Raw genomic sequence first — 12,272 nt, 5'->3', positions numbered from 1 at the left:
AAACACATTGGCAAATCCAATAGCTCTTGCACAGGCGAAACCTATTGGCTTTGCACATTTTTTTTTTTTCAGTATGGTGAAGCGAATTCCATCAAAATTTTGCAAAATGTTAGTTTGCCTACAGTGAAAGAAAAATGGCCACAGAGCAAAGCTAGCTGCTTCTGGTCGTTTCGGGTAGTTTTTGTGGTCCTCACCAAAGAAACGAGGTCCAGTGAGAACCATATGAACCACAGGACATTCCTTGCTATTAAGCAGGTCAGGAAGTTCTTATGGTTTTATAAGGACCTCATTTTGGCATAGAGAATGGCAACAAATGCCCTTATCCCCAAAATGCGACAATTTCAGATACTCTTATGAAGCGAATTTAGGCAGTATTGGCAGCCCAATTGTGCTTCAAAGGCGAATTTTAAAAATAGGGGCATGTCGCCTATTTTGCATTCCGTAAAATAGTTTCAATGCTCCATTTAACCACAGTAACCAAAATGTCTAGTTGTGCTATTTACTACCATTTTATATATTTCTAAAGGTGTCAATTTACTCAATTTCCTTTTTGCAGTGGTCGGTGCTGTTTCAATGAGGTAAAAAAACAAAGTCCTTATTGTGTCTATGAGAACAATGATGTACTTTCTTGGTGCAAATTAGCGCGTCGTGGTGGGAACAAACACTCATGGTAAGTGTGGAATTTTTACAGCTCTTCATGTGTGAAAAAATCGACCAGTATTTAACGAGCTACCGTTTACTGTAAGAACAAACAACTGTTTCAGAATCTCTGTTCATGTTCAGTAAATGTCCACTAGCAAAAAATAATCCATTTTAGTTCCCCGTTACAAAATCCATTAAATCGTGGCAGGGGGCGTAGGGAGTGACGCTCCATCCCCTACACTCAAACTCACCTCTGGTGATTTACATACGACCCGTTTCCAATTGCAGACGCACTCGTATCTTTGTTCACCATCTCCCACAACAGCGTCTGCAACTCACTGCCAGACATGTGGGATCAATCAAGCCTGTTGGTGTCTATGTTTTTTTTTTTTTTTTTCGTGGGGGAATGCTGACAGTCTGACAGACCCCGGGCTCTGGTGACACAGAATCTCAACAACTCGTGCATGAGCGGCGGGAAGCGAGCGAGGGAGTGAGTGGGTGGGTGTTTGTGCATGTGTGTTTGATGGGGAAGATAAATCCACTGCCCCTGCCCCCTTTCCCAGACATTGTACGGTTTAAGTGAGGGAGTGGAAAAGGAATAGCTTTAACAGAGCCAGTGCCGGCTGGAGAAGACAAAAATGCAGCCTGCAGTCTTCCGAGGTGAAGCGGACTGAAGAGAGGCAGACATCTGCTGCAGCACTTGGAACATGGGACTTTGAGGCCAGCTTGGACTGCAGGGGAAAGTCCTCAGCTGAAAACCGCATTCTCCTCTGCGCAGCTGGCAGGCCAGCTACAGGACTGGTTACAATGTGGTTCTTTCTCAGTACTGTTTTTTGTTCCTTGTCCTTCACTTGGTGTTGGCCGACAACGTTCCACCAGCACCCACTGTACAGGAGCCTGAACTTTAGCACCAACTCGCATGTCTTTCAGCTCGCGGAGAGCCGGAGGCAGCAGCTGGACACTACCGAGAACAAAGTGGAGAAGCTGGGCCAGTACTTCAAGAGGAACGTCCGGAAGCTGCGGGAGAAGAGCAGCCTGCTCGACATGGTCTTCCTGGTGGACGAGTCGTCCAGCGTGGGCTACGCCAACTTCGTGAACGAGCTGAAATTCGTCAAGAAGCTGCTGTCAGACTTTCCCGTGGTTCCCTCTGCCACCAGGGTGGCCATAGTGACGTTCTCTTCCAAAAACAATGTGCAGTCCCGCGTGGATTACATCTCCTCAAGCCAGTCCCACCAGCACAAGTGCTCCCTGCTGAACAAGGAGATCCCGGCCATCACCTACAAAGGGGGAGGGACGTATACGAAGGGAGCTTTCCAGCAAGCAGCGGTAAGGCTGTGTCTGTAATCTGTTCGTGTGCCACATGTCTTTTTATAGCTCCACAGAGAGTAGGGGCACCATGCACTTAACATGAAGTAACCCCACCTGCACGCGAAACAGTGGCCCCATACGGTGACGTCATATGTGAGCCTTGTCCTGAAGGCTATTCGTCTTTTTTCTTCTATGTGATAAGCGAAGTGCTTGAAATGCAAACGCAGGAGAGTAGGTGCTCATTCTCTGTGTGTACCTATTTACTGAATAGAAGTGCTTGCCCCCCCCCCCAATTAATTTAGAAATTTGCTGATAATGTCTGACACTCTTCCCTAAGAAATAAAAGATGTCCAGGTACCCAGTACATGACAGTACCTACCCATTTTTCAAGCACTGTGTATGCAGAAGTTCATAGCGTACTGCTAGCTGTTTTTTTTCTAGCATTACTATTTATTGTTTGATTGATCTTCTGAAATCATGCTTATTTAATTGTATGGGTACATGTAATGGAGGAGTGGGGGGAGGGGGGAGTTTGAAAAGGTCCTCACTGGGAGACAGGAATAACCCGGACACCTGGAATTTTCGACAGGATTGACTATATTACGCAGTAAAAGGCAAATTATATCATGTGAAGTATTTGTGGCAATATACTTTTACACATTAACACTGCTTGAGCAAGTGTTTCACCCCATTAGCATCACTTTAAAACATAAGTACAACAATCAGCAGCTAAAAGGTGACCAGATGGGATTTGCCAACTGCCTACAACAGTACGGTAACATGTTTAATAATTAGATTTTTAATCTCGAAACTGTTTTATTAACGCCTACAAACTACGCAGAAAATGAAGGATTATGTGGCAAATCCATAATCCAAGCCCGTAATCCAGAAGCTGTGGCGACGATAAGTGGTGTGTATGTGATATCATGAACCAAGCACTTCTTAGTTGAACAGACATGTCCCAGTCTGTGGTGAGGACACATGGGGGAGCAGATGATATTCAATAGAGAGTGCCTGACCCTATCACATTCTCTCGTACATTCCACTTATTCCACAAGATAAAGCATGTTTCTATGCCAGGTGGGACTTCTGCATGGACAAAGTTATATTTTGTCTCAAAGAGCAACAATAAACATAGCGATTAACTACAAAAAATAATCTTTTTGAAACTAAATGTACCTGTCCTACAGGATATGAAAAACACACATAACTGTAGTGCTTTTGATGTCTCTGAGCCAAATTATTATTTTTTAATTTGTACCGCAATATTTTGAAAACTAGAGTGCATTTGGTACTAACGTTTGGTCTGAAGTTTGTAATATTTATTATGTTAAGTATATCGCTAAAAATTGTTTTCAAAATATCAGGATAGATGGATGATGAATTTTGGCGCTGTAGATGAAGGAGATTTCATAAGGCTATACTTTTTTCAAATACAAGCACAGAAGTTTGCCTAAGCCCCCAGCTCCCTCCAGCTAGCAAACCTCACATGAGATCACTAAACATATATATACATACATATATATATATGTATGTGTATATATATATATATATATATATATATATATATATATATATATATATTTACTGAAGAAAACTAAGATTAAAGTAACATTGGCGAAATTTATCAGTGACAACATTAACGTTTTGAACAAAAAAAAAACCACAGACATTCACCAGTTATAGTTAGCAATGCTAACTATAACTTGCGCCCCATCATGCAATGCTTATGACCTATCACATGACATCAAGCATGACATGTACTATGACATCATGTATGACATCACTGATGACATACTTAATGGAATCATTAATGACATCACAGACAACACCATTGTCACATACAGCAAAGAGTTACTGAGTTTACTGGTGTGGGCCCATAGCCTGCTAATACTGTAAGTCCTTGAGGCAAGCATGATTGGTAATGGTGAAAGTCATGTAGTGCACTGTTAACAAATGACTAACATTTGGGATGCAAGTATCACTCCCTTTTGAACATGATACAGATTGAGTGCACCTAACGTGACTTTCAGAGGTATGTTTGAAAGTAGGTTGAGGCTTACAGCTAAAGCCTATTCCAAAAAATGTGGGCAAAAGGCCAGTGGAATATTTGGCCACCTGCTTTTATAAATAAGTTGTTATAAACTACTGCAGACACTTTGTGTTTAGTGAGAATGTCTATAAAGTGTAGATGTTTATTTTGAGAGCATTGTTTAAGTTTTTCGGGCATTACAGAGTATTAATGTGGGTACTATGTAGGGGTGTCCTTCTGGGGGGGTTATCTTATACTGATGTTGGAAGGATGCACTAAGATTGTATGTCATCTCCCTCTCAGGAATGTGTAAAGTTTGTTTTTACTAAACTACTAAAGCAGTGGGTCCCAACCTGTAGTCCGGGAACCCCTGGGGGACCACAAAGCGTCCTCAGTGGGTCCACGACTGCTTAAAAAATTCAATAATATTAAGATAATAATAAAGTGTATGTAAAGAAAGAGGCTAAATGTACAATTTAAAATGTTAAAACTTACTTTAAATGTCAAGGAATTCAAAATTGGAGGCTAAAAATTAAATTAGTATCCTCAGATTGATTCGTGGGAGCAGTGCAGGTGCATCAAATAGAATTTAGTATGGACAATGTGTGGCTTCAATTGAATTTAGGAAAGCTGCAACCTTTTTAAAATTAATTTCTTTATTTTTCATTTATATTTGTTAGCAAATTAAATGCAGTATAGTCTGTGGATGTGTTTGATTTATTCTTTCTGTTTCTGTATTTATTTGTGCATTGTTTTTGCATTTCAATTAATCAACAGTTTTTAGGCCGGGGTCTCTGGCTTCCAGTAACGACTCAGTTGGGGGTGTCCAGATTCCAGTAATGATTCAGTGGGGTTCCACGGCTTCCAGTAATGATAAAGTGGGGGTCCACAGAAGTCAAAAGGTTGGAAATCACTGTACAAGAGTGTTCTCAGTGATCCTGGGAAGAAAGTGTCTTTATTGTGCCAAATGTATAGCCGTCGACCTATAGTTAAAATTGCAGGTCAAGTGAACTCTTTAAGAGAGTAATCCCTTTAAGGTCAATAGAACTGTTCACACATGAAGCTCATTAAATTAATTCAAGGCCAAAAACCCTATAGGAAGGTGTCACATTGATGATATGATGAAATCAGTGATGTTATCAATGATGTAATTTGAGATATCGTCAGTGATTTCAGCAATGAAGTAATTTAGCATTTCAGGAGTGATATGATATGAGAGGTCATAGATGGTGCATGATGGGGCGCAAGCTATAGTTAACTCAGTAAATTATAATTAGTGAAATTCAGTGTTTTTTTGTTGTAAAACAACAGTTATTATATTGTTTTAAGTCCTACAAATATTATCACTTTAACTTTTTTAGTGAATTTGTAGGTTTTATTAGCATAAGCTAAAATCTTAGTTCTTTACCAAATTATAAAGTCATTTTAACCTTTATTATTTTCTGTGAACGTCTGAGTTTTCCTCAACATAAAGTAAAATATTTTTACCATACCTACTATAAAGTCACTTTAACCTTTGTTTTTTCAGTGAGGTTCTAGAGGTTTTTTTTAACATAAAATAAGATCTCATTACCATACCTAACTATAACGTCACTTTAACATTTGCTTTTTTCAGTGAGGTTCTTTTTAAAAAAAAGATATTCATCCAAATCCCTCACTAATCACAGCTTTTGCCCTTGCACAGTATCAGGCTGTAAGCAGGGCCTGGTCACACATGGGGGTAGCCTACCTGCTGTTGTTGGCCAAGCCTCAATGGTTTTGCATTCTCCCAAAGTCAGCCAGCTCACATTTTTTACTTTTTTTCTGCTGGTCCTGTGGTACTCCTACTGTACTGTCGCAGAAGCAGCACATCAAGGTATCGAAGGACAGTGCACTCACTGCTATAAAACCTTGCTGTACATCTTTAGGATGTAATGGGGGCTGTGCTGAGTTCTTTGTTCCTTTGGGAGTACTGCAGGACCCGCAGCAAACTATTTTTGTTTTGGCTTTAGGTGGTTCCCTCTGGAATCATGACCCATGACTCCAACCGTGCCCCCTTGAAGTTATTTTGTTTTTAAACTTAGGACCCAGAGACCCAATTTCCTAGTTATAAAATGGTTGCCACAACATTTCTGTTGATGTTGTAGCCAGCCAATCAGATTGCTCAGAACTGTGGAACCCATACCTGTCCCATAGTAACAAAAGGGATGATAGGGAAAAAATCCTCCCTGCAATCAGATTGCTCTAGTCTATCTATCTGTATAAACTCCTTTCTCGTGCTCTTGCAGACATAGAATACAAGTTTGCTCCCGCTTGGCAGGATCCCAAAAATGCTGCCCCCACTGGTTAGAAACAAACAGATGGAGCAAGCACTGCACTGCAAATAGTGCAGGCTGGGATGCCGGCAGGGGCCACAGGGGCTCTTGTGCTCCCCCGGCTCAGAATTCCTGTGGGAGTCCTGGGTGGGCACCAAAGTACCCTCAAAAGTTTATGCATTGCCACCTGGGACATGGCCACGCCGTCGACCAAAATGGTTGCACAGCAGTGAAGCTCATGGGTCACCCGGTCAACACGTTTGGTGCTCACTCACCATCCACCCCATCTTCGAGCTCTGACTATGTTGTGTGGGTTGTGACACCCCTACCGCCCTCAGGCCAGTTTCTTTGCCCCGGAGCGGCTGCATGGGAGATGTATGGAGTGGTTGTGGCTTCGCGGTGCAGCACTGTACTTAGAGGCCCCGCAGCGACAGGGGCTGCAGTGAGCCTGAGGATGGGGCAATCAAGCACAGCTGGTTGCCTGCTGCATTGCCCAACTTGTGGTGACCAGACCTGCACCTGAGGCTGAGACATGGCAACATTTGTCTGCAGGGGGGACCACTACTGGGGGGGGAGAGCTGGGCCATGACCATGTGGCTGCAGGCCCAAGCCACTGGATACCATGGTGGTGCAGGGGGCCTAACAAGGCTACCACGCCGTTGAGCCCCCGCGCCTGACTCCCGACAACTGGCGGTCCACCCAGACTGTAAAGACTGCATTTGGCAATGCATCTACTTAACATGCTGCTGGGCCTCCTACGCTCCTTTGCATAGTGGAACCATACAGGAGCTGTGATATGCCATTGGCAGTGCTGAGACTTATACACCATTGTTACGCCATGGAAATCTGCTGACTGGGGCAATACACAATGAGTTTGCTATACCCCTTTCCACCATTCCATTGTAATCATCCGCTAAGAATACTTCGTATTGAGGGGGGGGGGGAGCCATGACTACAGAAAGGCCTGTGCCCCTAGATGGCTACTCTGCCTGCCCCTTATATTCCCCCTCCATCAGATAGGGAGTGTGGGACTGCCTTCCATCCTAAAATTGTTTCAAGCCCATGTATGGTCCAGAGTGCCCTGAGTGCCTTAATTCCCCCTCCCCTGCCATCAGACTGGAACAGCAGGGCTGCTCTCCACCTTGTGTTTGCTGTAACCCCACTTACGGCTCTGAGTGCCCTGAGAGCCCTCAACTGACAGCCACCAAAAGTGGTATCAACTGCCTGACTTCTCCGCTATCACCATGGGGCTCGGGGACCACAGGCAGAAAAAACTCTACATCGATCAACCCAAAGGCCAGAGGCACCAACACTCTTTCTGATAATGAAGAATCCCGGCAAGACACTAATATGATTGCTCCATTGAAGGGTGTGGCGGCAACTATGGTGAAATTGAGCACCGGCTTTAAATCAATCAATGCCTGCTGCTTTGACACCCTCATAAACAGGTTGGACCAGCTGGGTGAACGATTGAAACATTTGTTGTGGAGTGGGCCCATAGATCCCTCAGTACTCACTCTCCACCCGTGACACCTCTCCACCCACTAATCGCTCAGTTACCAAACTACAGGGACCGAGATACGGCGCTGCAACAGGCGTTGGAACAGGGCCCTTTCCAATATCAGGGCTCAAGTCTGTCACTGTTGCCTGACTTAACTCTTGCTTTACAGAAGGCAAGATGGAAATATTTGAATGTTTAAAACACCCTGCTGCGGAGACAAGGATTCAAGTACAGCATGCTCTATCTGACCCATCTTCAAGTGGAGGTCAATGGCCGACATTGGTTCTTCACCACACCTGCAGATGTTGCCATGTCCTGCAGGCACCAAAATGAGGAACATAACAGTTCCCGCCACACCACTCCTAACCACTCTCCTATTGCTGCGGCTGCAGTGGCCTCCCATCTGACTAAGGGGCGACTGATCGTGTCTCTTTCCACTATAACTGTGCTCGTCTATTAAGATTTGAAGCTTCCCCTTACAAATTCTCCTTTTTGTGTCATACTTGGAGCTCCTGTTTCACTGGGTTGTTCCCCAGGAGTACACATGGATTTTTTTTTTGATCACCCTGTTTCTGGACTTTTTACTGTGAGTGAGCCTCACTATTGGTGTTTCACCCACAGTAATCACACAGTAAACAGACTGTGTGTGCTTACTGCTATTGTTCATCTTTTAAGGTAAGGCCGCTGCAACATAGCAAGGGTAAAGGGCACTTGACTGATTATACATGAACACGTGCACAGGTGCGGACTGCATGCAGGAGACCACTGTTGTTCGCAGCCTGGTAACAGTGAACAGGTAGCTTGGCGCAATGGGGACTCTGCAGGGATAGGTATTCACATGGGATAGGCCTCATGAGGGTAATGCACACTATTAGGGAATGTCAGTGTGCTTTACTGTTTAACTATACACCACATTATACACAAAGGGAGAGAACTGCCTTAGTGTAGCTTCCCTTCTCCTTGGCCTACAGAGATCATTGATGTCTTGAAACAGAGTGTTCCTTATGTGAGAAAATCAAATTTGCCACTTCCAAAATGTTAACTCTACATCTTGTAGGTCATTCAGAGTTTTCAAATTTTTGTGGCTCAGCCCAGGATCAGAGCCCAGGCCTGTTGTAACCCTTCTGTGTCCAGTAATTACATTAATTACATTTTCTCAAGCAGCAAGAATAAAAGCTGCTCAAACACGATAGGAGCAATTAGCACTGCTTCTTCTTGCTCCTGATGAGGAAAAGGGATGGATCAGAATTCTCTGTATCACTTACTCAGCTGTTATAATGCACCAGGGGTGGGTCTGCCCAAGCCCACAGAACAAAGGAGAGTACCCAGTCAACTGAAGCCAAACAGCCTGGGGGCGCCTTTAAAATTCTATTGTGCAAGTCCCTGGCAGTGATGTCAGTGAATGGTGGAGCTGAGACCCCAGGAGCTGATGTGATTAGTGGATCCTTGATGACACCATTTTGGATTGCCCCAACATGCTGTGCAGGATTGTTGGGACAGGGGTGGAGAGGTGATCTGGTACCCCAGGATTGATTAGGGGTGCCTGTCCTCTGGAAACGTCCTCTCTTCTTTAAAAACTCTTACAAAAGGTAAAGGCTATCTTTACCTGCACACTTTCTACCTGCTTTGCTGCTAGATCATGGGACTGCCATGGAGATCTGGAAGGAGGAATCCCCTTACCCCCACTCAAGACCCATGCCTCTATACACTTGACCCAAAGACCAGCGTGTCTCCCCCAGGGCTAGTGAAGCCAGACCCTTTTTCCCCCATGGACTAGTTGGGGAAGCCCTAGACTTTTCTGTACCTACCAACTAAGCCATAAAGGAGAAATAGTACAGGGAGCCAGGAGGACCAGGTTTTGGCTGGACTGCACAGCTTTGGAGGTGAAGAGGGTTTTTGCAACTGCCCCTGATGGATAGAGATCATCACCAGGAGTAAACTGAGCCTAGGATTGGCCAAATTAGCCCAATAGGGCCCGAGTTATGGCATTTTAAAGTTTGATGACTTTTGACCTTCTCTGCCACTGAGCGTTTGGGGCTCTGTTGCAGGTCCGATAAAATTCTCCTGGGGTGGGCCAGGGCCCAGGGGACAGTGCAAGGAAGCTTGTCCTACTTTGTTGGGGGAGAGGGCATGTGTAGGGCCTCCTCCTCGTGTTCCTAACTCACCCGGGGACCCCATCGCCTGGGCAGATTTTCATGGCAGGGACCAGGACCTCATCCCTGACCACCGTGTACATGTAATGGCAGGGAAGCGCTGTTGCACTTCCCTAGTAGAAGGCAGGAGGGGCCCAGGACCCCATCCTAGGCCCTGGGAGGCAGCTCCCAACATCGTCTGTCTGCCCGCTGGAGCAAGTAGACACACAGAAGGACTTCCGGCTCCTGCAGCAACATGCAGATGTGCTGCCAGTGGGGAGCCGGCAAGGGCAGTCGGAAGTGGGCTCCCTGAGCATCCCTCCAACTGTGGCAATCTCTGGGATGCCTGTGTGGGACTGGGCACCCTCACCATGGAAAAATTAAAAAGGCGGCGAGAGGCCGCCTTCTAGGTTGAAAAACCCAAGAAATCTCCATTGCGGCTCTCCCGGACACAGCGGGAGAACAGCAACTTTAAAATTCACTGCACTCTGGAAACTCATCCCATAATGCCTTGCTGGGCCTTCTGTTCCAAACACATTTTTGCCAATATCTTCTCCTGTGTTGGTCCTAGGACAATGGGACCACCACGAAGTTACTCAACATCACACAGTCGTTCTCCCTGGATCATCTTCTGGGTCCCCACCCAAGCTGGGGGGGGGCAAACTCATCACCATTCCCACTTTTCAAGGCATTTATAAACTTTCCCATGGCTGGACCTGTTGTATTGCAGCTGGGAGTAGTTTATTTTCGAGAGGCTTTGTGTATAGTAACATTTTAGAAGGCCTTACAGGCCTGAAATGTGTTATGTACTATGCATAACTGTATGGTTACACTGTAATACCTTTTAAGGTGATTACATTGCAATGATACTTCATGTGGTTATGCCCTCTAGGGGCTAAACATGGCTACACTGCAATGTTTTTCAGCATGCGGTTATGCCTTCTAGGGACTGATTATATCATGACACTTTTTTTCCCAATATGCTGTTGTTACTGTGGTGCTCTCTAGGTCCTGTTCTGACCATTACAGTCCAACACCCAGTATAGGAAGGATTGCACCGGCACAAGCACAAAGCCCATTTTTGATCAATGTTTTTATTGGGTTTGGTTTCCATAGCATCATGACTGTTTGAACTCACTTGATATGGTTGGGTGACCCCCCTAGAGGGTCCCTTGTGATTACTAATGTCATCTATGGTATATTCCACCTGCCAATGTATATTTGTAAATTACCTGCCTCGCTACCCTGTGAGCCATACTGAGGATGAATGGCTCCCTTACAGACCCATTCTTATTTTCAGAGGGACCATCCAGGGCTGCCCCCATGGCCCTTGCTCATCATCATTTCATTGGACCCTCTGGTCCGGCAGGTCCAAGAGCGTCATCTGCATCATGGTTTGCAGTTTCAGCATGGCCTGCTTTTAATTTCCATGTACGCGGATGATATTTTGCTCTTTTTTAGAGACCCTGCTATCCACTTATGCCCTATTATCCAAGAAATTATTAGATTTGCGTGCCTTTCTCGACTTTCTATTAACTGGAACAAATCAGAACTCTCTCCTCTTACTGACGCTGCAGTGCCCTGTGTGTTGCAGTGACCCCTAACATGGTGCGAAGACTCCCCCAGATGCCTAGGTATTCTCTTGCATAGAAAGAAAGACTTGGTAATTTGGATGAACTATGGCCCTGCAACTAACAACCTAACCACTCAGGTCAGGCATGGAATCAAACTACAGCTGTTAATGGCTGGAAGAATAGCCATCATCAAAATGGGTATCCTCCCTTATTTTTTATGTCTGTTTTTAAACATCCCGATTCCACTGACCAACAGCTTTTTTACCACCGTACGGAGTTTGCTGCTCCACCTGATCTGGGATGATTGACAGCTCACGATCTGATGCGAGACACTGATGCTCATATATGAAAGAGGAGGCTTTGGGGTACTGTATTTTTATCTATATTATCTGGCGATATGGCAGCACTTTTCTTATTATTGGTAGCATCCTGATGCCAGACTACCATATTTGAATCCGGAACGGGTCTAGGCAGAACATACCCCCCTCTCTGCTATCTTGCCACTGGGCTTCACACAGGACCCCACATAGAAGTGTGGCTCAATGGTTAGCGCAGCAGACCCTGATGCAGAGATCTGGCCCTGGACCAGGGTTTGATTCCTGCCTCAGTGGGTCTTGAGCTCAATTTCTGCGGACCTGATATTTCTCACCTCAGTGCCTAATCTAATCATGGGTCCCACCTCTGTAACTCTGGGCAATAGTTTGCTTAATCTCCACAACAGCCCCAACAGCGCTGGGGTGCCCAGGAGTGGGCACTTCACAGGGAAAAAGCCAGGAAGAGTCCCACAGC

General features: G+C 45.1%; 1 protein-coding gene across 2 annotated transcripts in view; it reads left to right on the top strand.

Moving 5' to 3' along the window:
* Positions 1-1,009: 1,009 nt before the first annotated feature.
* Positions 1,010-12,272, top strand: part of SVEP1 (sushi, von Willebrand factor type A, EGF and pentraxin domain containing 1) — an 881,565-nt gene continuing 870,302 nt past the window's right edge. Inside the window, exon 1 of one of the 2 annotated variants that reach the window (XM_069240886.1) lies at positions 1,010-1,968. In XM_069240886.1, the coding sequence (XP_069096987.1) occupies positions 1,450-1,968 (519 nt within the window). In that variant the 5' untranslated portion in view covers positions 1,010-1,449. The remainder of the gene's footprint in view (positions 1,969-12,272) is intronic. The other variant, XM_069240895.1, reaches the window with a different exon arrangement.

Source organism: Pleurodeles waltl, chromosome 1_2 (assembly GCF_031143425.1).
Source record: "Pleurodeles waltl isolate 20211129_DDA chromosome 1_2, aPleWal1.hap1.20221129, whole genome shotgun sequence".
Classification (NCBI taxonomy): domain Eukaryota; kingdom Metazoa; phylum Chordata; class Amphibia; order Caudata; family Salamandridae; genus Pleurodeles; species Pleurodeles waltl.
Note: the sequence above shows the minus strand (reverse complement) of the source record. Positions and strands in the feature narration are given on the sequence as shown.